The sequence below is a fragment of the Odontesthes bonariensis genome, chromosome 22, assembly GCF_027942865.1.
Source record: "Odontesthes bonariensis isolate fOdoBon6 chromosome 22, fOdoBon6.hap1, whole genome shotgun sequence".
NCBI classification, from domain to species: domain Eukaryota; kingdom Metazoa; phylum Chordata; class Actinopteri; order Atheriniformes; family Atherinopsidae; genus Odontesthes; species Odontesthes bonariensis.
Genome location: NC_134527.1, coordinates 6589753 through 6615607, shown reverse-complemented (window position 1 = coordinate 6615607; position 25855 = coordinate 6589753). Strand labels below are relative to the sequence as shown.

The window sequence follows — 25855 nt, the reverse complement described above, 5'->3', positions numbered from 1 at the left end:
CCTATAGACACTAATTCCCAGCCATACCATCAGAGATGCAGGCTTTTGAACTGAGTGCTGGTCCCTTTCCTCTTTAGTCCAAAGGATGCAATGTCCATGATTTAAAAAAAATCTTTTAAAATTTCGCTGACCACCAAACAGTTTTCCACTTTGCCTCAGTCCATTTTAGATGAGCCTTGGTCCAGATAAGATAGTGGTGTTTCTGGACCATGTTCTCCGAAGGTTTCTTCTATGCGTGGTAGAGCTTTAACCTGCATTTATGGGTGGTACAATGAACTGAATTCACAGACTATGATTTCTGTAGGCGTTCCTGAGCCCACGCAACGATTTCCATGACAGATTATGGCCATCCAATACTGATTTTAACTGATATCTTCCAATTCTCTGAGACTTTTGATAATATTATGTGCGGCAGATAATGAAACACTCTTCACAATTGTTTGTTGTAGAACATTACTCTAAAATTGATCCATAATTTGTAGTCAGAGTTTGTTGCAGATTGCTGAACCTCTGCCCATCTTTACTTCTCAGAGGCTCTGCCTCTCTCAGGTGCTCTTTCTATCCTCGGTCATGTTACTGACCTATTAAACCAATTAGTTACATCATGTTCCTTCAGTTATTTAATTTTAGTACCACTTACTTTTCCAGCCTTGCTGCCCCCATCTCAACCTTTTCAAAGGATGTTGCTGCCATCCAGTTCAAATTGAGCTAGTGAATTTCATTAATAGTAAAATATCTCACTTTCAACATTTATTATGAATTTATGTGTTCAGTCGTTAATCAAATATTGGTTTATGAGATTTGCAAGCCATTACATTTTACACAGTGTTCCAACTTTTTTGGAACCGGGGCTGTAGATGCTCGATGGATATATGCATGAGTGGCAGTTTAGAGGTCACTAAGGGATTTTAGACTGACTTTATCTAGATCAGCTATTAGTCTTCTCTAATCCATCCATGTGGCAACGCTGCAGAAAAATGCAGCCAGAGCTCAAATAAAGTGACTTAGACCATGTGTTCTCATGAGGATTATTCGTTCAAATGTGACCACTGTGTCTCTGAAAACTCAAAATTAAGTGAAACCTTGATGGGACTATATGCCAAAAATATATAAATTCCCCCATGCGCCGTGCTACAGATGAGTCGTGGCTCTTTGGAGAAAAATCAGCAGTAGGAGTTGGAGTAGGAGTACAGAGAGAAGTCAGAAATACATTCCACAGTGTATTATGTGTGCTGTGTCGGTGTAATCCAATGATCCACAGTTGCCTATTTGCATATTCTTCATGTATTTGTCCTTAAACTGGACTGGAAATCTGTAGCCTGAAAACCCATGAATCTGTCAGGAGTCTGTCAGTGCCTGAAAATGTTGTAAATACAGTAATTCCTTTTTTAACCATTTTTTCCAACAAGAAACGTTTAGATTTTTCATTCAGCAAGTCGTGATTTTAGAGAACACATGAATACTAATAACCAAAAGGCAACATTACTCACCGCAATAACTGCAACGTCTCCAAAACTGAGCAAACCTCAACACTTAATCACAATAAGGCCATGCTCTAAAGTGCCAGATGATACCATGTTTCATATAATAATGCTGAAAATATTAGCACATTGACAAAATAAGGGTCAAATTCAGTTTGAGTTACTATAACCACTCTGTTGTGTGATGCAAGAGGGAGAAAGAGAAAAGTAAATTACTGTGGCTTTAAGCCAATAATGCACACAGACAGCACAGCGACTGACAGAACAGGCAGGCAGAAAGACAGACGCACGGATAGACAGGCAGTCAACAACTGACCTTTGATCTTTACTTTTGTCACTCGAGTCACGTTTCCCTCAGAGTTGGAGGCGTGGCAGGTGTACAGTCCTGCTGTCTGCATGCTCACTGCTGGCAGAGATAAGACTTCTCCCTGGCAAATAAGATATGACAGATAAACTGAGAGGTGGATGGATACAGACAATAAAGGCAGATGATTACATATGATGGGCATATAAACAGGAGGAGAGACATATATAACACACGTAAAGTAAGATGGATGAATGTGCTGTGATATGTGCAGCAGTCTATGTCAGTGCGCTGCTCTGGAAGCCAATAAAACTGATCTTAACCCAAAGCACAGTGGCTTTTCCATATGTTGCTTTGCAGGCTTCAGATGTTGAGTTTCAGTCATGACTTTTTCAGGGCGGTGCTGTTTGTGTAGCTCAACGTTCCTGCAGCACCTTTGCTGCGGCCAGATGCTAAAAAAATCCATCTTTACATTTGAAGAAAGGCTTGATTGAATGCGTGCAAGTTAATTACTTAGTTTGTCATGTGCTCAGGGTTACTTAAACATTTATGTACAGCTGCACACATAACAGAGTGATACGACTTTGTTTGAGCAGAGTGCTTTAAGAGGAAAACACAAACACGTTGGGGAATTTGTTTACTACAACATGTTTAGGTGACAACTATTCCCATCTAGCCTGCTGTATTGCAGTAAAAATCATATTTTTCTCCACGAAATTGTATTATTGTCTCTAAATTGTCCCTAGGAGTGAGTGTGAGCGTGTGTGTGGTTGTTTTTCTCTGTGATGGACTGGCGACCTGTCCAGGGTGTACCCTGCCTCTCGCCCAATGGATGGATGGATGGAAATTGTATTATTGAGTGTATGACAATGAATAATCACATTAACTTGAACACAGTATGAGAAAATCTTTTTCTTCATAAAGCTTATTGTCATATATTTTGTGTCTGAAGTCAATGCAAAGCTCAAAAACACACACCGGGCCTTTTGTTTGGGACTGCGGAGGCTTGAAAATACATCATTCAGTGAGGTGTTCAAATCTGCAGTGCAATTCTACGTCACATTCCCAGCTCGATTATCCCACCTCTCTATCTTTTTCTCATCCCAACTTCAACTTCAGGTCCAGGTGCGTTCACTATGCCATTGAACTGGTAAGTTTAAACCATTTCAGCTTCTCATCAGCAGCCAATAGTTCACTTAACTCAAGAAATAATTCAGATGATGATGCTCGATCGGTACAATCTAACTTCTTATTAGCACTCTATTTTTACCCCAGTTGGGAGTTATAAGATTTTGATAAGTCACCATTTGTTGCACAACAGCAAAAAACAAATATCCATTATACTTTGCCCATAGAAGCAGCAGTTCTTATTATCTGCTGCTAAAATCATTTATTAAGAGGAAAAGAGTGACAAGGAAGCCCATGGTTTATGAAGCCAATGTGTCATGGAGGAATCATGACTTGGAAATTTGAGTGAATTAACCATTTGTCTGCTACCTTACTCTATCTGTGGCGTGGTGTTTTAACAAACTAGGCCAGCTCAACACGACTCACAACAAGATTAATCAATACAACTGTGTGTGGTCGAGCTACAGAGGAGGGAAATGTAGGTCTGAGAATAAAACCCCAAGTCAAGTTTTTTCTGTCAGTCTCGTGGGTGGTACTCTAAGCTAGGTTAGCTTTGTTTGCTAATGTGAGCTCTCGGGCTACGGTGCTGCATGCTCTCCAATAACATACTTCACAGGTTATTGAGTGTAATGCATGGTAGCTCGAAGCTCTAGGACTGATCTCAAATAAGACACGGCCTGCAGAAGGAAGGGGTGGAGAGGATCGAGTGGCTCTTTCCACGCCCTCAAACTGGTTTCTATGAAAAGAGCTGGAAATTCAAGATTGAAAAGAGAGCTGTTGTATTTTCTCGAGTATTTTGACCAAAGCATGTCAAAAGCATCTCATTAAGACATCAGGAAATTGTGTCAACTTGTGAAAAGGGGCATATTATGTGTCCTTTCAAAGTTTAACAAAACACTAACTGCCAAGCAGTTTTTGAAATGCTGCTAAATTGTCAGTTGTTACTGAGTGACGTCACCATTTTGTAAAAGAGCTCTGCCAACTTCAAACCACATCAATTAAAGCATACAAATTATTCATGTAAAGCTAAAGTGTTTTATGTTCCATTCAAGATGTCCTGACACCTTCGATTTATCTCAGTGGATAAACAACGTGCGCAGATACAAAACTGCCTTTTGTTAACAGTTAAATGCAGCTTATTCACTGGCACATCAGTCAAAACAATTTAAAAATGCCGTATCGGACTATAAATGAGGGACTCTTTCCATACAGAGATAGAGAAAACAGATCTGTCCCTGCAGTCCTCTAGTGTATGATATCCTGAAATCACATCCGTTACCCACTGTTGTATAGTTAGGTCACACATACCTGATAGCTGGCACTTTCAATGACACTGCCATCTTTTAGCCAGGTGATGGTTGGCGAAGGGTTGCCAATAGCAACGCAGGCCAGAGAGAGATGACTGCCAACTAGGGCCTCCAGCACAGGAGGCGGGGCTTTGGTGAAGGTGGGTGAGGCTATGAAAATAATACAATATAAGTTAATACATAAGACTTCATCTGTCTTTGAATAAAGACATAAATCATTTATATTAGACGACTACAATGTTAAAGCAACTGTATCCAGATCAGGCTGAATAATCTCCAATGTCAAGTATAGGCCCTCCCTGTTTACGGCAAGACGAGCACCGTCCCCCAAGCAGCAGGAATAAAAAAAAGAGAGCAGACAATAAATCTTTTCCCTGTCCCTCCCTTTTTGATCAGTTGTTTGATCAGACACAGCCTGACAGGAGCGCAGCCTTGTTTGTTGAGCAGCGCTTCCCTGTGCCAAGTTTACTCACATCAAAATGCATTATTATCTCACAAACTTAAGGGAAATTGTCAGTTACAAACACTGCCTTTTACATCGGCTAAAGTGGAAGTTTTGCTGCAACTTCAGAGGACTCGGATCTCATTGGGAGGGCTTCTCTTTTAGCTTCTGCAAACCCTGCAAACATAAACAAGCCACCTGAAAATTCCCAAGACACATATCATTATATATGATGAAACAGATTTATTTTTTCCCCCACTCCCTGGAAACAAGGTTTGGTATGTTAATGAGTCATATAAGTACAGTTTTTATTGTTGAGGTCTTTTATCTCGGAGTTTCGAGCCTGTGAAGGCTACTAACAGTCTTGTTTGCTGGGCAGAAGAGCAAACAATCAGTGAAGAGCATACCTGCAGGGCATGTCACAAAAGGCCTCAAGCATACAGTCACAATCTATCATCATTCTCATCTCCAACCGCAGGCCCATACAGACCAGCTCATAGAAAATGGCTCGCTTCTCTTTGATCTGCGGGGTGCGGATAATTTCTGCTGTACGTTTGTGCGTGGTGTCATAGCAAGAGGTATTCCAAAATACAGATACACTTCAAAGCGCGAAAAAAAATAATGATGCATATTTCATGTCAAGATTCAATATTTAAAGCGATCAACGAGCACGATCATAACTCTGTAGTAAGGAGCCACACTTCTTCCCGAAACCTGTGTGAAGAATGTCAGAGGTTATTAAAGGTGTCCACATTGCTTGATCTGTCGCTGAAAGTTTTAGACACTTTTTGAAAGTTGTTTTCACAACCTTTGCCAAAGTTTAAGTTTAAAGGAGCACCTGTATATGGCACCTGTCAAGATGGGATGCCTAAGCAGTGCTTTGCAGACTAAATGAAATCCAAGGAGCCTGAATGTTAGCGTAGAGGGTTTAAATTCAAAAAGCTTAAACCGCTTAATGAGGCTGAAAAACATTTTCTATCTTATAAATAAATCAAATTTGAACAGTGCTGCTTGCAAAAAATAGTAGAGAACAGTAATATTAAATGGGCACAATGTAGTTCTAAAGAGCAGCAAAAGGCCTTTTCCGGAGGCACAAAAAAGTGTTTTCTCTGAAATCATCACCATCATTACCAGTGATTATGAAATGAAAGGCGATGGATTTTTAAACAGGTCATTTCCTGACGGCGTAGAAGATAAGTATAACAATGCCAAGTGCAGAGAGGGGTCAAACCTAAATTAGCATCCTGAATTAATGTCAGTTGTATTATTATTGTTATTATCAGTATTATTATTATGCTTCAGCCCATAGACTGGTGTCTTTCTGGGGCAGGACGTTTTACTTTTTTACTTATTTGTGCAATATCTGTGGATTTTGGCATTCTGGTCATTTGTTATCACAAAAGCTGCACCTCCAGTATAATACCATGTTTGCAGCATCTGCATATATGAGCAGGATTTTATTTTTTTACGTGGGTAATCCAAATCGTAATCAGAACCGTTCCAGTAACTATCGTGAGCTCCCATTGGACAAGCCTGCAACTACGGTGATGTCACGGGATGGTATTGCTTTTGTATCTTGCAGGCCACGGTGGCACAACTTTCTGAGATAATTAGCTTGATTTGATTGTTATCAACTGGCCCACGGACGTCAATCCCAAACAGCAAGCCTGAGAATGAGCTGCCAACTGTTTTGCAGACAGGTAAAGAATTAAAAGATCTCATCTCAGTTTCTCTGTTATCAATTTCAGGGCCACTATGTGAGATAAACTGAATTTTAAAAGTGAGCTATGCCCACTCTTGTGGCCCAAGTGGATTACTCTAATTGAAAATTAGCACGGTATGACGTAAAATTAGCACAATATATACGATTACAGATTTATAGCGATCTGTAATCGCAACACTCAGAGAACACTGGATAAAAAAATGAAAACGAAAACAGCCAGTTCCAACAGTTCGTGTCTGTTGTTGCCGGTTCTCACAGAGAGCTACAGACACTTTTCAGCTTGTTAAAATTGATACAGTGAGGTTGAATATCCAGCCCAAGTCTTGCTTTGCTGTGTAACATGCAGCAGAACTTACAGAGAAAAGTAAAAGATAATCCATGATTGGCATGACAAGCAAAAGCGAGCCCTCTGGATCAAAACGTCTTCATCGTTTAAACAAGTTTCAGCATTGCCCTTTGTTTATATTTGGATCAATTCACTTTAGCACTATACCCACTTTGACTCAAGACCACAACACACACAACTGCATTCAACTCACCAGTTACAGAGAGCAGAGTCCAGGTGCTATTTCGCACCTCATCTGTGGGTTTATCTAGTAAGAGTATTCGACACTCATACAAGCCCTGGTCATCCAGCTGCAGGCGCTCCAGCCTCAGAGTTGTGATTCTCGCCAGAGACACTCGGCCTACAGAGACAAAGTGCAGGGAAAAAGTTATGAGGGCTGACACGAGGTACACGAGAGAGAACAAACTTCACATAATGCTTATTTCACTTGACATCTTGCAGGTGTGTGTTACGCCTTGTCGTGCCCAAAACAAACGCTGTCCTCAAACGTTGCCTAAAAATGGCCTCACATCCACTAACAAGTACGCAAACACTGCATACATGCGTGCACAATATTAGAAATCTGATCCCCTGGTTGCCAGGTGACGGCTCCCTGGAGCCCTCTATCTTTTCCAGCCTACACCTTTACAACTGTCCATCTAGTTTTCACACCTTAACAGACACACAGTTGTCCAGTGACCCAAAGGCCCGGAGTGACACGGCTGAGGAGATACTGTCAATGAAAACTCTATTTAAGGTCACCAAGACTTCTCTCAGAGATAATGTGCAAGCAGGAAACACACTGCAGCAAGCTCCAGTCCACTGGGATGCCTCTGTTGTGATGGTAATTATTAACAGAGGCTCTGAATTCTAGTGACTGTGGCAGGGAGGGACAGGCCTGACAGGGGGAAAAAAAGATCCAGGAAGTTGGAGTTTGGTATGCTAGCAGCGATAACACACCCTATTTACTTTTCCACGCCACCAAAGAGGACTAAATCCACAGGGGGAAATAAGAGGTGGGGGTGACAGCGGAGCAAAATACACATCAGCATACACTCTGGGGATTAGAACATTTCAAAATCCTACCCTTTGACCCTCAGCAGTTTTTTTCCCTCTCTTATGTTTATTGCCCAGCGCGATATGGGTCACTATGGCACCTTGCTGGAAAGGTTGTGCTGAGGCAGGGATGTTGTTGGAACGCAGTGTCATCAGGTAAAAGGGAAGGGAGGGGCGGGGGAGGGAGGGAGGGAGACGGAGAGGGAGCGGGAGTAAATGTATGACCTAATGTCACAACTACTGCCATAAAAAAAAAGAAAAAAGAAACGTATCATTGCGTCCAGTGCGAGGTTAGATATACAGTCATGTTCAAAAGTCTTGAGTTCTTTATATACTGCGTGAAAAATAAGAAATAGGGCTTCAGAGAACAGTAAATGGATGCACCTCTCAGGTCCTGCGTTAGGATTTTTGTTCCTATTTCTTGAGGACATCGCTTCCAGATATTGTTCATCTGAGGTAGATTGTGTGTTTAGGCCTGAATCTTCTTCTTTTGCCCTCCAGTTATCAAGTTTTCCAAAGATTTTAAGGATATATGGCCCATCATGCTGGGATATGCCAAGTTTTCGTTGGGAATCACCTTGTTGGTGCAAAGAAAATGATGTATGCAACTAAAGAAAAAGGAAAAAGAGTCTTTGTGACAGGCTGCTTGTAACCAAGAGCCTTAAGGTATTATTCAACAAAGATGGGTCTGGTTCTGTGCCAAGTTGTCTGTTATGTGCAGTCAAAACAGTGGTTCATCCCTTGAGTTAGGGGCCCTTTTGATGCTTGAATGACCCCAGAGGTCAGTCTGAAGTGGCTCAACAAACAAAAAACTTGAGAAAACCTTTAGAACTATTGTACAAGAGCTATGCCGATACACTAAATCGTTTTACAATAGAGGCTGTACAACTCTTTGACGGTTATTTGTTTTTTCGCAATATTGTTGGAGCAGGTCTCGTAATAAATGATCACCAAGGAAACCTAAAGTCGAGCTTTGTGAATAAGGGTTTAAACCATGGCATCTTTATAATGAAACTAATATGGTTCGGTGGACTAATGTAGCTGCCACATATTTAAATGTTACACTGGTTTGCCAGATGAGTTCAACAATGAAGTGGAGTCGCAGTTAGGGTCAATCCTGGCCTAATCTCCCAGCCTTAGCACACCTACTTTGTGTGTAGTTGTTTGCATTGTGCATGTCTGAAGCCATAAAATGAACTGTGCATGCTTGACAAGGGTTAGTGTGCTGGCACCAATAAATCACAAATGTAGTAAAAGAGGGAAAGTTCAGCTTTGCATAGTTGATGCAAATAAAACGGCATCGCTTCCATTTTCTTCTTCAGTCTCACTCTGCACTGAAAAAAAAGAATGCAATTATAACAAAAGCTTTATGTAATTATAAAAAAGGCTGAACAGTTCAATGCGCTAAATGTGTAACATGCTGCAGCAATGACGACTGTTCTACGGAGTATTCTCACTTTTATTATTTACCTCGCTCCTTTAATATACCGTCGCACATTTACTATAATGGGCTGAAAATGTCGGCTAAATCTGACCTGCACACAGTCAAGATTCCAAGGGGCCAACGTAACAATCTACAGTAACTAAAGCATTTATGGCTGAACAGATGCAAATCTCTGCAGTCAGGTCACAAAAGCTTGTGGAAAGCTTTCCATGAAGGGTGGAAACGCTGTTGCACATCATTTGTGTCCCTAAACTTTAGGCCATATAATGTATTTGTAGTCCAGAGCACAGCAAATTTAATTGCTGAGCATAGTCAACATTTAGAGTCCCCATGAAACAGCTAACAAAGTGCTAACACAGTGCTATAAGTGTCCCCCCCCTACTCTGATTGGTTAGCACCAGTAGTGTGATCAGACACTGCCCACCATTCTGCATCAGTTTGGTTTCAGTTTGAAATAGATTAAAAAAAAATGACATGAGAGGCATTTCATCTACGAATATTCAAATGCCAAACTTGATTCCTTTGGGGCCTAAATCTTTAGGTATATTTACAAGCCTGTTGCTGTAAATTTCCTTCAAAACCTTAACTGACTTGTTGTGCTAAATTTGCCTAATTGCCACAACAGGGCCTGAAATATATGCTGACAATAAACATCATTCAACCTTCACCGACAATAATCACCTCTCCTCGTGTTCTCCTGCTCTGCACACCCACAGATTTGAATTTTCCAAAGTGCAGCTTTGCAGGATTTTCACATTCAAGCTAAACAATATCTTCTCTCAGTTCAATTCAGCACACACACACACACACACACACACACACACACACAATGCATTCATTTGTCAGACGGCCGTCAACCGAAGCCCCCTAAAGGCTCCGTCCTTTAATGCACTCTCAGGTGACACGAAAACAAAACCATTCAAGGTTCTCTCAACAAACAGAGGAATCTAGTGTGAAATGGGACGTCCTCAGATTTGAATTAGAGAGGAGCAGGTTATTAGAAGAGGTGCTGGTTACCTCTCTTCAGACAATGGCTTTGTAAAAGAAAAATGAGAAGCCATCTTCACTAAAGGGAGCTTTTACTTAAAAAGCATTCTGTTAGTTGTGATGGATCGAGGAGCAGTTTGAAGTGACGTCGCTCATACAAATCATGCCGTCTTTGAAAGACTTCTTAAAAGTAATTTCAATCAATTGGCCTTAAATCAGAATTGAACCCTAATCTGCTTTACCGTGCCGCTACTGCTGTACTTGTGTTGAATTCACTTTCTATTAGACACGCTTTGCTCTTACGAATGTGCTGCTGGAAAAAAAAAAAAAAAAAGTTTTCAAAATTTCCCTCGAACACTTCTTATGAGGTCAGGACTGACGTCCTCTATAGAGCTCGCTAAGAAGCAGGAACATTGCTGACAAAACGAAACATTTGGAACGCCACGCTATGTGCTTTTTCCATTTTATTCAGAGTGAAGGATGCACCACAGATATTGATTTTCTTTCTCCCAAAATGGATGTAAGACATTTCGGAGATGAAGTTTTCAAATAATATATATATGGAGTAAAAGTCTTTAGGGGAATCATCTGCAAAGTGTCCTGTTTGGTTTGACAGGGGGCTGTATGAAAAATTATTTAAATTCAATACCATTTTGTGCAACACAGACGTTTATGTCCCTGAAAATGTGATGTTCACGGGCAGCCAGCCCACATCATCTCTAAGAGATGCCGTCAGCTCTTGGCAAGAGGCGGGGAGGCGTTCAGGTTTCAGTTAAAGAAAGAAAGCGATAGGGTTTCACTCCTGGTTGCTTGTGGCATTTTTGAAGCTCTCCTGTGTCATGGTTTGAAATTTGAATTGAAGAGCTCTGTCGCTGCTGAGCGGCGCGCTCGCTGCTGTGAAGAACATGAGTAATCCCAGTGCAGGCTCTCTTATTTGTTCACCAAGGAAAGGAAGCACATTAGCTGTTTTCGCTGTGAGTAACATGTTACTCCTGCATGCAGACTGATTGTGGAGGGTTTTAACACAGGAAGAGCCTGAGAACAGTGCATTTATACAGCTGTATTTGCTTTTTTACTTCAATCAGCAGATGCATAGGCGCTAAGGGAGCAGCATCTAAGCCTTTGATCTTTTGCTCTTTTACAACGAATACTGTTAAACCCCTGTTAGCTCTTAATAATCTCAGGGGAGCACTCAGAGGTAAACCGAATGTATCTCACATTGTGTGAAGCTACGCACATCACCAAAGGCAAAAGAGTCTGGATGGAGGGAAAGCTTGATCTATTTAAAAGGTGGGGTAGAGGAATAAGTGATGAAACAAAACAATGAACCCCAGCAGAGCGCCGGATAAGTAAGCGTTAGAATCACAGCAGCCAAACAACAGTTGGAGTCTGGCTCCTGAAGACAAACTGCTGAGACACCTGAGAACATGCGCAGCCCGAGGGGCTGAAATACACACCATTGGTTTCGGCTCCACAGCTTTAGTTTCCCATGCTGCACCTGTTACTAACCGACCAGCCTCTACCTGTGAGAAAGCCCAAGCTCAGCATCCAAATGGACAAAGCATCTTTTGCAAACCTTTTGTACCGCTCGAGAAATAGCTTTCCGCTTGTCATCGGAGAGGCATGTGATTAGCATGCCTGTCCTTCTAAAGACAGGGCTTTTCTGTTGAGGGTGCTTTTTTTGTTGAGTGAAAATGTTCTTCTTGGGGCAAAGGGTAGGCAAATTTCAGGGTTATTCCTACCAGTATATTACCCTGCTTCTTCTCAACTAACACCCAGAGTGGTGAGGTGTGACATTAGTCTTCTGAGTCAGCAACAAAAAGCCTACTGTCTTTTATGAGCCCGGGCTGGAATTAAAGTCCATCCTGCTCCCACTTACGGCAATACATCAGCCTAGGTTCCCTCCGTCTTTATGGCTATGTAAATGTCAGTATCCCATTTCCTGGTCAGGTTGGCCAAGGGAGTGGCATCCCACAAAGACGGGAAAGGCTTGGACTCAGCTAAAAGCAGGTTCTGATCCCTTGACAAACACACACCTAAGTGCACAGATTACGGCTCATTACCCTGTGTTTGAACGAGCAATCAGTCCGATGCCAAGGGTGTTGTTGCATTTTAGAGTAGAGACTCGGAGGATCGGGGTGGGAATATTTTACATTTTAGAAATTACAGGTTACAAGAGCACATGCGTGTTCATCCACATCTGAAAGTAGTCCCCAGAAATGCAGTTAACTCCAGTTTGGGTACCTAAAAATGACAGCACCTAATTGTTTTGGGTATATTTCGGAGAGATTTTGATGTAAATACCTGACCCAAAGGGGAACTTTTGTCGGTTTTAATTTGGACAGCTTGTATTAACTTCACTTTTAGGGCTACACCTAATGTATTTTATTTATTAATTTTTCTTTTTTCTTTTTCATCCCTTCAACAGCCACTCCTCGTGTGATATCGGCTTGTTTTAGGAAGCGTATCACTCCTGTGATATTTCTAAGGCAGGGCATCCTTTTTGAAAAGGGTGAAGAAAAAAAAGAGAAAAGTACAGACTGACATTAAACTTTTCCCTCTTTTTTTTCCATCTTATGTAGTTTCATGGTTGCTGAAATGTTTCGAACTCCTTTCATTCAAAGCATTCAAAATGTTTTTTTTCCCCTCCTACTATCATTTTAAACACATTTCCCCAAAATACAGACATAACTGGTGTCTATGGAAGCTCAGTCGGAATTTAAAATTAATTTGCGTGGGCTGAAACAGTGTTTAGCCACACAGGAAGTAATAACTGATGCAACGGTGAGTAAGAAGAAAACTAAGTGTTGCCTTAGCAGTAATTAAGCTAAGAAGTGTCTACTGCTGCCATCTGCAATCTATCATCAGTAGTGAAGGTGCTGAGGTTAACTACTTAGTGCAACTTAGCAGCCTGCTAACTCCCACGTGAGTGTTGTTCTGCAAATTAATTTCACTCTTTCAAGTGGCATCTCAAATGCTACTTCTGGCATTTTCTTTAAAAAAAAAATGCACTCAAGTCCAAACTCTATGTGGTGCTCAGTCAGAAACTCCCAACAACTTGAAAAAAAAAGTCCATAGGTGGAATATCTCCGGAGGCATCTCTCTGGAACAGAAAATGGCTCTGTCAAAAGGAAGATCCGAACCACCCAGACATACCACATTTGTCCCATTGTTTGTGACTTTAAAGGATAACAGGAAGCCACACAAAGGTAGTCTTAGCCCACTGAGGACCTTTTTTTTCGCCATAGACCGTCTTTGTTCTCTGAGCTGTGGGCAGAAAAGTGCACAATGGATGATGATGCAACGTGAGAGTTCACTGCATTTAAAACTAGCTGGTTTGAAAGGCCATCAAGGTGTGCTTTTGATTAAACTCTGAGACCCAGATACTGGTTACATTTTCACAGTGGAAGAAACTGGAACTCAGGCTAACGGCTCCTAATGAAAGGCTTTGAACCGGGGACTTTAATTCCTACTTTCTTTTGTGATGACAATTATAGTAAAATGCTTTAACTTTGTACTCTGTAATGACTTCATGACTTCCCAGCGCACACTTTTTCCTCAGGCAGAAACAGATTTGGACACAGCTCAGTCTGAACCAAAGTCTGACCAATGACACTGACATTTATAGTTGTATGAAAGAAAACACACTCTTATTCAATTCCATTCCATTCACCTACTACTCACTCGGTCTTATGGCTTCAGCTTCAGATGAACATGGCTTTACAAAAATTAGGAACAATGCAGATTGTGATCATTGTGTGATAAAACTAAGAACACCTCATCATTCAACAGCTTGTTAAACCACCTCCAGCAGCAATAACTTGATGTAGTTATTTTTTGTATGATGTTATCAGTCTCTCCCGCTCTTCTTAAAACCATTGTTCCAATTCATTGAGGTTTATGAGTATCAGTTTATGCACAGCTCTCTTAAAGCCTTTCAGTCAGGTTGAGCTCTGGACTTTGACTGGATCATTGCAACACCTCGATTCTTTTCTTTTTCAGACATTCTGGGAACATCGTCCTGTTGCATGATTTGCTGTGTTTTTTTGTTTTTTTTAATGCAATTTCTCAGGGCATTTGGGATTTCTTTTCTTCGGCAAACTGACAGAACTGCTAAACAAAATGCATTTGATTAGCAGCATCTGGTGACGACTCACCTTTTTAATTCCAGTGGGAGAGGACTGCTGAACGGTGCTCTCAAACACTGCTTCTGCATTTCGGCCGAGCTTTTGTGAAATAGATAATGACACGGTTCATCATGTCATCATGAATTGAACAAGGGTGCGCTTTCTTTTTCACATGACTGTGCGCCCATACGCCATGTAGCCTAGCATTGCTACCTGAGATTACTGTCAAGGGCTTTCAGGCAAATGCAACAAATCATCATTTTGTCTATTAGAAGTGAAGTAGCTCCCAAACTTTGCATGCGGCAAAGCGTAGCTGGTGGAATATAAAGCAACGTCGGGCTTAAATTTTTTTTAAAAATACCAAAATAACACATGTACTTTTGGAAAAGATACAGCTATGACAGTGAATGAAAGGCGCTTACCCTCATAATGTGGATGGACTCGGGGGGCATAGGATCCAAACTTAATCAGGACTGGGATGTCAAATCCCTGTCGAATCCACTCCACCACATGCAGGGATGCAGTGGACACGGCCGCCGGGTCCGATGAAGGAACACTGCACTCCAGCTCCACCAAGCTTCCAACCTTTCCGTGGACCTCTGACTTTACGCCTTCGACAACCACTGTTTGGTTTATTAGCAGAAAAAAAAAATCACAGTTTAGCTTTAGTAAACCACTGTATTTGCAAAGCTTTGCAAATATCTTGGCTGGAAATATAGTAGTTTGTAAAAAACGTCTTTTGAAACAAACAATGGAGGTACTTACGGAAGTGACAAATAACTGCCACCACAGTGAAAGTCTGCCAATGTGATCTCGCAGGCTCCATATCTGTCACTCACACAACCCGCAGCATGCTCAGTCTGTTGGCAAAAGAGACACAGGTGTCACATTCACATCACCTCCTGGGCTGCACATCAAGAGACAGCCATCTGTGACAGATTTCCGAGCTAAAAAGGCTATAGCAGAGCTGTCACTTTTGTCATAATTTCGCAGAAAGGGGGAAGGAGCGTTCAAATTTTTATACAGTTTTCCAATAACTGGAATTCATCCCATGTCATTACACAAATGGCCAGAGCCGCCTCTGCAGCCAGAAAACCTGGCCCCATCTCCTTTTCTAGACGTAAATGTCATAAATGTCAAATAAATCTTTGGGGAGTCATGTGTGGAGCAGCATCTAAGTGTTTTTGGGAGAGCACATCAATGAAGACATTTGGCTGAAGCACCCAAGAGACTCAGCACTCAAGGACAGAGTCCAGCTGAGCTGACGGGAGAGCGAGGCATCAAGGAGTGAAACCTAATGTCAGAATGAAGAGGCGGCGTCAACCTTCTCGTAAGTAAAACGGCCATCTTTGTCATTGGAGGCTTGAGGCTTTGAAGGGAGCGTAGTGCTGACACAATGCTTTGAGTTTAACATTAAAAAATGGCTGTCTCACAGCAAGATAATGCAGTGCAAATTTTCTGTTGAAATACATTTTACTGCTGACCCTGAACACTGCTTTACAATGTTAAGGCAACAGGCCCTACTTTGTCTTGTGGGTTGTATAAAATAGAGACACCAAATGATTAAAGCTCGAGCAGTCTTTGGCTGCAAGGTGCCAGAATCAATAGAAGTGGATCGAAGGTGCCAAGCAAAAACTAAATGTATGGCGTTGGCAAATGGACCCAATTTCTATAGCACTTTTCAAGTCTTGTTGATCACTCAAAGCGCTTTAACACCACAAACCACATTCAACACTCATACACATCTTTGTCCATGCAGTGTTGCAGGCTCTGCAGCCCCCCCCCCCCACTATCACACACACATTCACACACACTGATGAACACATCTGAGGCAGCGTGGCGTTCTCTGTCTGAACTGATGAAAGCACCGAGTCACTGACCCTTTTCCTACTAAAACACATTGATGAAAACCCACGGAAATGTTTTAATCATTTCCAAGTCCTCATAGTTTAAAACACACTTTTACACCCTTACAGTCTGGGTCGATGACGACGTAAAAAAAAATGCCACAACTTTTACGGGCCAGCAGTAAAGATATCCTCTCAGTGTCTCCTGGTGCTGCTTTTAGTTGTAGCTCACAGATGGAGAAGTCTTCACAGCTTTCCTCAGCAACAGACGGAGCAATGACAGCCTCCTGCGCTCTCACCACGTCCTCCCTGACCCATTTGATACTTTTTTTTTTTTCCAACTTTATTTTTTATTGAACAACACCGCCACAGAAAAATACATGTTCGAGTTGTAACAGTTTTTTTTTTTTTCCCCATTCTGCTAGATCATAAAACAAAGACAACAGTGACAATGTAAAAGAAACAGTTCTCACAGTTCTTGGCCCTGGTGCACAGGTTGATAAACTTTAAGAGTTTTCCACCCTCACCTAACCCCATTCCTCACCCACCTGTAAATTGTGTATTTTGGAGTCTCAACATAAAAGTTATTTTTTCTATTTCAGGGATGGCCCCAAGGATGACCAGCAGCGGGTTCCTAGGCAGTTGAGAAGCAAATATGTTGTCTAATGAATCAAATATCTCCCTCCAAAAATTGTCTAAAAGGGGACACTTCCAAAATATATGTGTGTGGTTAGCAGACTCATCTCCAGCATGTACCTGTTTGACTGGGATCCATTTTGGAAAGGATTAGCGGAGTTCTAAAGAATCTGTGGACTATTTTCCGCTGGAACTCTCTCCATAGGTTTGCACGAGTAACTTTATGCACTGAAGAAATACTGTCCCAGACCTCTATGCTTATCTCTAGTTCACCGTTTGATACTTTTGTCAACATGAAAGAGCTTATGGGTGCAGCTAGCTGTGAAAGGACACCATAACTAAACCTCATCATATCATCAGGTCTCATTTTGTTTCTGTACAGCTGAAAGACGAGTCATGGAAGTGTAACACTGACAGCAGCTCTCAACCCTGCAGTATCACCATCGCTTTGATTCCCCTCTTCGTGGGGTGCGTAAACTCTGAGAGCGAGACACGCCCCTATTCACAAATATTGACTGATTGTTAATGTTTCACAGAATCCTCAGCAGCAGATCCAAATCTCAGTCACTGAAACCATTTAAAAGCACACAAATCAAAGTTCAGACTCAACGAAACTGAACCAAAATCGCATCACAAATCAACAATTAGGATTTGAATTCAACGCTGCCGTTGGTCTGTTCACACTGAGCAGAGGGAAAGTGTCCTGGCAGTGAAAGTCACCCACTCGGCCCCACCACAGCGTGTTTACTTTTGGGAATCTGATGAGCCAAAGTGGAGCTTTAGAGTCATGCCTTCAGTGTTGGCGTCACCACTTTCACTGTGCTAAGGTTCAAACTGAAGAGGCCAAACAGAAGTTCCATTCATCCCAGAGACCCGTGCCGGACATTTTCTGACACTACTGCCTGTAGTGCTCTGCAGCACAAACGGACAAACTCAAAAGTCATTGCGTTCAGGGCTCCGTTCAACAGTAAATGTGGGAACTCGCTGTTGACTTTCCACCACAGCTAAAGAAGTAAAGAGATCAAATACAAGTTTACTTAACACTGTGTGTTCTGTTGTTTTTGATGACACATGACTATAATTTCATGTTTTGTTCCTCTATCTATGAAATCTGTCTCAGCCATATGAAAAATAGCTACATTATAACCAGGGCTGTTAAAATTAATTAGTTTAGAACATTCTAACAAAACTTCCTCTTAACGCCACTCTTTTTTTTTTTTGACCGATTCGATTAAATTTGATTTATATGGCACCAAATCACAACAAATGTCATCTCACAGCACTTCAAAGGTACAATCCAATTAATCACAACACAATCAGAATCCAATAAAACCAAATAAATTCCAAATTAGTCCAATTCATACATACAAGGCCAATTTAAAAAAAAAGTAGCGTAGCTAAAGAAACCAACAGACGGCAGCGAAACTTCTCTTCGATCCAATCCCCCATCCTGAGCGTGCACAAGGCGACTGTGGAAGGAAAAAACTCCCTTTTAACAGGAAGAAAAAGAAGCTAAAATGGATAAAGACCAAGTTCCTCTTCAAAACCCTCACAGGAGCTTCTCTCGACAAGACCCAAGTTATCTGCTGTTACTGTCAGTGTGAACTGCGTTATAGTACACGAGTACGTGGAATCTTAAATATCACTTTATTGCAAAAGCATACGGCCGATGCAGATCCCCACACCCTCCCGCCAAAGGCAGACCACCCTGAGTAAATTCCAGCTCAGCCTGGAACACTCTACCTGTGGCAAGGCTAGTACAGTTCCAATTTCAAGTTCAGACAATTTTTTAATAGTTGCAAGAATGAATATTGCATATCAGCATGTTTGCCTGCTCCCATGTTAGTATTAAAAAATACCCCTTTAAGGTGTATTTGGAACGTGCATTAAGACAATCATTCTAACCAATTGAAAACCATGACTATAATAAATATAAACAAGGAGATTTTGACAACTGCGTGATCAGATGAATGAAGTCCTTGCCGTCTTGAACAACCTCTGCACCCCCCCTGACTATGAGCAATAAAACACACTCTTGTCCCAGTGGCCATACATACCCTATATTCCGTCCCTGGCCATGAAGCTTTTATGAGGCTTTTACATTTCATGGCTCGGGCAAAGTCTGCACTGGTAGAAAACAATCACGCAGGCTGTCAACAGCTGCTGTGCCCGGTTCAACACTTCCATGCTTCAGCAAACAGCACAGCATGCACAGAGCTTCGAGAGAATCAACGTGAAAGTAAAAAAAATAAAGAAACTCAGTCCGCAGCACGTCTGTGAATCACAGCTCATTAGAACATAAACACTCCCGTCCCCGCGTCCTTCACCCGTGGAGCTTTGTGAAAACAAAGTTTTATCCTAAACTTTTCACATCTGATGCAGGCTTTCATTGTTTATGGAGCCTGAGCAAGCCCAGCCAAGGAGATGCTTCAGCATTATGACTCTGCTGCTTCTTTTCTTCACTCTGCCACGGGTAAGCGTCATTCGCTTTGCACATACCGAGCAGATGCTCAGCATCTGCTTCTCGCTCTTTATCGACTGCTTCTTGTTCGCTCAGAAGAGTGGAGATAATAAGGACTGAAATAATGACAAACGCAGACGGCTACAGATTAATACAAATATTACTTAGGGCTTAATTGCTGTGGTGACGTCAGGCTTATCTGTGTGCGTCTGGTGAAACAGCAAAGGCAATACAGTGAATCAGCGCTGGCAACAACAAAAAGACGACAGAGAAGAAAAACTTTTGTAGACAGTAAAGAAAAACTTTTGTAGACGGAAAGAGAAAGAAAGTGAGGCAAACCCAGCAAGGAGATAGATGAGAGGCAAAAGAAAATCTCATTAAGACGCAGGACATTTTCTGTCATTAAATCACAACAAAACAAAGCTCCAAGTCCTGGTAAGCTGGGAAATGTCTCGTCTGGAGCCCTTTTCCTTCAGACACTTTCCTCTGACACCGAGGATGTGCATAAACATAAGCACGGTGACAGCTCAGCACTCCGGCAAATGTTTAAGGCTATAATAAATGAGCCAGTAGCTCTCAAAAGAAAGCACCCTGTCTCACGCAGATTCATCAGCTGACTGAATTGGAACTGTCAGTGACAGAAAAATTCTGTTGCTCCCATTTGAATCTGCATAAGGACACCAGCTTATCAATCATGACTGAGGCAGGACAACAGATTTATCAGCCGCTCTGTCTCCTCTTAGCACATCACCGTTAAAACCAGAAGACGGTTTTAAACAAAGGGCATTTGATCAGTGGTTTCGGTTTATTCTGAGCCCGTTTGTATCTGCCAGTGACCTAAACTGGGCATCCGAGACCAAACAAAAAGAGGGGGAAAGGTCAGACTGCTAATGTGCTGCGACTGCAGAAAGGTAAACACTTCATGGAAAATGGTGCTCTGAACTTAAGAAAAACATTGCTTCAAAGACACCGCTGAGAATATTCAATCTTATACGCAGCTGAACAACAGAGACTGGAGACATGGAGTTAAATCAAAGTTACAAAGGTGAGATTAAAGATGGAGACACGTCTTTGTCAAGAGCGCAAAATGGTTCTCCCTATTTGGATCACTTAGATATGAACATCCATTGATGAACAGTTCATAGCTTTGGACATCAAACCACGGACGCAACCAACACATGTTCTCCTCAAGGAAATCTTCACATACTTTGAGTTTCTCAAACTACAAGTTGGCCAAGTTTAACCCATAAAATACAGCAGACGAGGCTGTGTCACATTCTAACTGCAAAGCTACAGCTTTCATGATTCCATCTCCCCCGGCTCTGCTATGATACCACACAGAAATATATATATTTATTTATTTTAAAGTCATGTTAAGCTGCATGGAGCAGATGAGCCGAGCTGGGAGCCAGGCAGAGAGAATCCAGGCTATTTTCAACATACAACCTGTGCCAACTCCAAATCAGAAATATCGCATCTCCACATTTGACAATAAAGAACATTTAAAAATATAACCGATTTAGAGGATTTTAATAATCAAAGTAGCTTTTTTTTTTTTCAAAAAGAACACCTGATCTTACAACTGGAAGTATGATAGCTACTTGGGTCCACAGATGCTGGACAATGACATCGTTTCTCTCACTCCGAAAGAGATGCCGAAGAAGGAAAAAAAACTAATGTACAAAAGAAGTTTAGACGCTTGCTTGAGGTTGTTGTTTGGCTGTTTCGAAGATAACTTGATTCACATTTGGGGGAATGGAAACAACTTTGCCAATTCCTTCAAGGCCTGGCAACGGTTAGAATGATGCGACTCAGAGGGTGCAGTCCCCTGTGGTGCTCCTGTGCGTCTGACCGCCTCCTCAGACACACAAACCGCCGTCCGTTTGCCAGGTCGTCAATAATCCAGCCGGTTGTGGGAGTATTTATAGGGATTTAATCCAAGACTCAAATATTGGGAAACTACAAAGTTATGATGGTGATAGAGGGATGGCTGGGGGAGTATGAAAGCTATTACAATCTCTTAACTCAATAATTGTTTTCATATTTATGGTTAAGGTTAACGGTAGAGATCCATTGTTCCGTCACGTCAACTTAACTCGCCGGATTGGATGCCTAGTGTCGACGTGTTGCTACTACAGAGGGGCGTGTATACGAAGTTGTAGATAGAACATACGGTAGAATGGCTCCGGGGGAAAGTAAATAACTTGTGATTTTAACCAACCAAAGTTTCTCCCTCTAAAAATTTGAGTTTTGGAGGGAAATTAATGTATATAAATCGTCAGCAATGGAACATTATTTCATATTGCACCATGGATCTGGATCTGCGAGCGAGGAGAGCTGCTATTGTGCTGCTGCTGCTGATGCGACACAGGAGATCACCAAATTTTTGGGTGCATCCCATCAACGCTGCCCGGGAGGAGTATGGGGAGTATCACCGGCTGGTGATGGAGCTTCGGCTGCACCCCGACCTCTTCCAGAGGTACTTTCGCCTCTCCGTCGAGCTCTTTGATGAGCTCCTGGCACGAGTGGGGCCCAGAATTACCAGGCGAAACACCCAGTTTCGTAGGTCATTACGATGGTCATTACTTTACTGCAAAAGCGGAGATGCTCACACAATTGCCTGATGTTTTAGGTGTGTTTATTCGCCTACAATCGTTTTAGCACAGCCATTCTGGCCACTGCTGCTGTTCATTTTGCCCGCAATAGCAATGACATGAGCAATACCCGAAACGTTCAGGGGTGAATAAACAAAGGGGAAAAAAACTGAGTGATGCCCTTCATTTATTTCATTCATTATTTTACTATACATAATATAACATATCTAGCTCATCACCACGAAGACCACCAGGGGAATGACCTAGCCTTTTACATTAGCATACATTACTGGCCATGATGTTTGCAAGGTGTTCATGTAATTTTGTACAGTTCACACAGATGTCAACCCACCAGGGACACCCACAATCTCCGCCACCTTCCTCCACGCCTCGTCTTTTATGTTTGTATCCCTGTATGATGGCAGGGATAGATCGAATAAAACGGGGAACCCGCTAACCGCTGTAATCAAACACTCCTCCATCTTTATTATTTTTGATTTTTCTCCGCAATGCTTTCGTCACGACAAACCTATCATGACACGCCTACATGATCTACTGTCATTGGGTAACGCACTACGGCTGCCGTGGCAAATTTGCATAAACTTCGGGCGAGCCCAACATTTTGACGTGCCGCCGGTCCCCTGCTCGCCGTGCCGGAATCCCAGCATGCTTTGCGAGCACGGCGACAACGATCGGCCGGATTTCATTGAAAATGAACTGAATGCGTTGGATACGGCTTGCGTTGACTGAACAATGGACGACTAGCGTAATCATCACCCAAACTCTGGTCAGCAATCTTACCACTACACTATCCAGTCCCTATATTAGAGCTCAAAACATCAACCGGCTATTATGGCTAGATAGGAAAATCTGGACTGTTCCAAAAGCTGTGGAGGCCATGAGGCTGGATGCACTTTGGAGTTCCCTTCCTGATAAAGAGCTGACCTGTGACACTACACGAGGAAGAGCGAATCAAAAGTCTCCCTGTTTGACCCGTTTAAGATGGCACAGCAGGAGAAAAAGAGTGACATGCAAGCCTCTGAACTCGATGGACAGTTATTTCAATGTTACGCATCTGCATTAAAAGAGAAGCATTTCAAATCAGATAATAAAAAAAAAGAAGCTTTAAATCACATTCTTTCAGCTTTAAGTAGTCCTGAAAAAACTTTAGATTGACTTGAAATGTAATTTTCTTGCTGTCTTTCTGAGCATCTACAGCTGTACCATGTTGTATAAAGTCTACCATATTCTAACAATGGGAATTTAAGCCCAATCTCATTGACATTTCTGAGACTGTGCTGCCACTCTACTTTTTTTCCCCCTTCCGCATTGGCTGCCATCAGCTTTCTTATTTTTTTCCTGACTTGCACATGGGTGAGAAAAGCTCACTTTTTTTATTCTAAATCCACACACATACAGTTGGAGCCCTCTGTGCAGCTTGCTCTTGTGGAGAGGAAATAGGACAGGTTGAAAAGGGGAGATAAAACAGGGGAAATAAAGAGATTCTCACTTTGTAAGCATTCCTGTGACCGGAACACAAACATCAGGAATCTTTTTTTATGAAACAGGGTGAATGCCACAATCATTTCTCCTCCAAATCTATTAAAATGACTCACTTGTAAAGCCCCCGGTGCAAGTCCCAAGTCAAGAATGACAATTTCCTGGTGAAGCTGAAGTAAAACTCTGCCTTTCAAGTCCTGAACAAGTCAGCAGATCCAATTCCAGCTGAATGTTTTTTCCAAATGACTAACCCTGAGCATAATGGTGTGATGTACTGAAATATCCATTAAAGTTGTTTTTAAAAATGACTGCCATCCAATTTGGAGCAATTATGTACTATTTCAGTGCTAAATCATTTCAGTGTTTTCATCCGCATGTCTTTTGACGGCCGCAGAGTCTTTGCATCTGAGGGAAAACAAGGCGAGCTGTCCTCTGCTGATCTGCATTGCAAAGCGCGCCTCTCCCCAGAGCTCTTGCAATGTGACTGGCTGCTGTCGAATTGATCCAAAGCTGTGAGGAAAATGCACAGATTATTGCAATTAAGCTTTTAATCTTTGGGTTTAAGGGTGTTCTGAGTCAAATTCGGAGTGAAAACACGAATGATTAGTGCTTAAGTCAAATTAAGGCTCAACTCTAAATATCAGATTTGCGACTGCAGAGTTTGATGGCAGTTTGAGCCTTTCTATGTCTCACACTTTGTTTCCCAGGTGGCTCCTCTTTATGCTTTTATGTGGGTTGGGCTTGGCTTGGTAAACAATGAGGTCACATACTCCAGTGAACCAATCAGGATTTGGCGACATTTGAAATGACACTTGATCAGTTGAATCCTTAATAACTAACAATTTTTTTATTTTTTTTTGCCAACAAAGCTCTAATAATAAGCGTTGTTAATAAATGCCCCTTTATTTAACACTACATATTCAGGGGCTTTGAGTAGAAAATATCAGTTTTAGTGAGTTTTTCCAACCTTCCGGCAACAAAAGGTAATGCAGTAATGTGTGTCTACTTCAGACTGCTTCAAACGGTCACAATTCAAGTGGTAATCATTATGTTCTCGTCCATGACGACAAACGCGCTGTATTAATTCCCACTGAGCTGCCTCTTTTAAACTTTCTGGAAAGTATTACATAAACTGCACCCAGCTGGTGCCTGAGCAGACTCAATCAAACCAGGAAGAGACTTTGAGATAATTAAATGAGGCTCATGTGGGAAAATTACAAGAATATTTCTTCCATAATTGCGGAAACAGAGACAGACTTTGGTCTCAGACAAACTAAATAGTACAGAAAAAAAATAAAGAAATAAAATAAAAATAAAGATAAAATATTTTTGTATTGCAGCTCTTTACAGTCTGGCTCCACATTTTTTTTTCCCTACTGGGTAAATGAGGCACACAGGCATCACATGAAAGAGAAGGAAAGAAAGTCCATGTCCTTGTTAAATGCACTGAATGGGAATAAGAATCAAATGCTTCTCAGCACACACGCTCTGCTTGTTTCTGAACCATTTGGGTGAAATATATTTCCAAACAATGCTTTACAGCTTTTAAAATTAACGTATTGAATAGAAAAGATATTGGGGGAAAAAACAGCACTCTCTCAGAGGCTTTTTGAAGCAAGGTTCTCACACACCAACTTATCAGTGTGTGTGTGTGTGTGTGTGTGCAGTCCCAGAGGGTCCAGAGAGCTTAATAACACATTATAAAGGTTGTCACACCCAATTAAACCAGGGGCCACCAGAGGAATAAAAAACAACACAGACTCAGGCCACAATAAAAGAGCACACGGTTTGAATTGGGCAGCTTTGAGTTTGGTCATGCGAATTGGCTTTTCTTGACTTCTTATGCCACATTCTAATGAAAATCCCCCCCACAGAGACCTCATTACTGACGTTTAAATGCATGACACAGATCAGAGGATTGAGAGGAAATTTCGCTCTCCCCAGTATGAGCTCGGAATCATCCGTTTCTCCTCCTTCCAAAGCCGCAGGAAGTCAGAAGCGCTCTCAGATCCAGTTCGCTTCCATCTTACCTGCTTGTAGCTCGGTTAGTGGAGAATCTCCCCCCTCACAAACTCATCATCTGCGTGTTTCTTTTACTCCACCAGGTCACCGTCTGGCAAACTGGAAGCGGGCCTCGTCCCTTTGACGCTTGAAACGCGAGCAGCGAGTTTCTGTCAGCCCACAGGTGTTCGTTTGACGCACAGGTGACGCGTCTGCGCGCTCCCCGGCCGTGTCCATCCCACCCCCCGCCTCCTCCCCCAGCCACACCGGTGGCTTATGTTCCCGTTTCCTTATGTTCAAAGGACTCAGCACATCAAAGTAGACCAACACACCACAGCAGTGCAAACTCTTCAATGTTTAAGCCAAAGCTGTGTTTGTTTGTGCAGACACAGGATGAAATGGCAACTTCTTTTTTATTATTATTAATCCCTTCATGGCGTCCAGATTACTGGCAACCACAAGAGGGTGTGCTTTACCTCATGCTGACGACCA

General features: G+C 42.0%; 1 protein-coding gene and 1 long non-coding RNA gene across 2 annotated transcripts in view; both read right to left on the bottom strand.

The window, feature by feature from the left end:
• Positions 1-14858, bottom strand: part of igsf9a (immunoglobulin superfamily, member 9a) — a gene marked incomplete at its 5' end in the record, with an annotated part of 47612 nt that extends 32754 nt beyond the window's left edge. Inside the window, 4 exons of the mRNA XM_075456514.1 lie at positions 1798-1909; positions 4222-4370; positions 6925-7071; positions 14747-14858. Coding sequence (XP_075312629.1) covers positions 1798-1909; positions 4222-4370; positions 6925-7071; positions 14747-14858 — 520 coding nt within the window. The remainder of the gene's footprint in view (positions 1-1797; positions 1910-4221; positions 4371-6924; positions 7072-14746) is intronic.
• A 1-nt stretch (position 14859) lies between these two features.
• On the bottom strand, positions 14860-25496 carry LOC142372949 (uncharacterized). The gene is made up of 3 exons (XR_012768364.1): positions 25393-25496; positions 15090-15184; positions 14860-14947 (listed from the first exon to the last, which is right to left on the bottom strand). It is a non-coding gene; the product is annotated as an uncharacterized LOC142372949 (long non-coding RNA).
• Between the last annotated feature and the right edge of the window lie 359 nt (positions 25497-25855).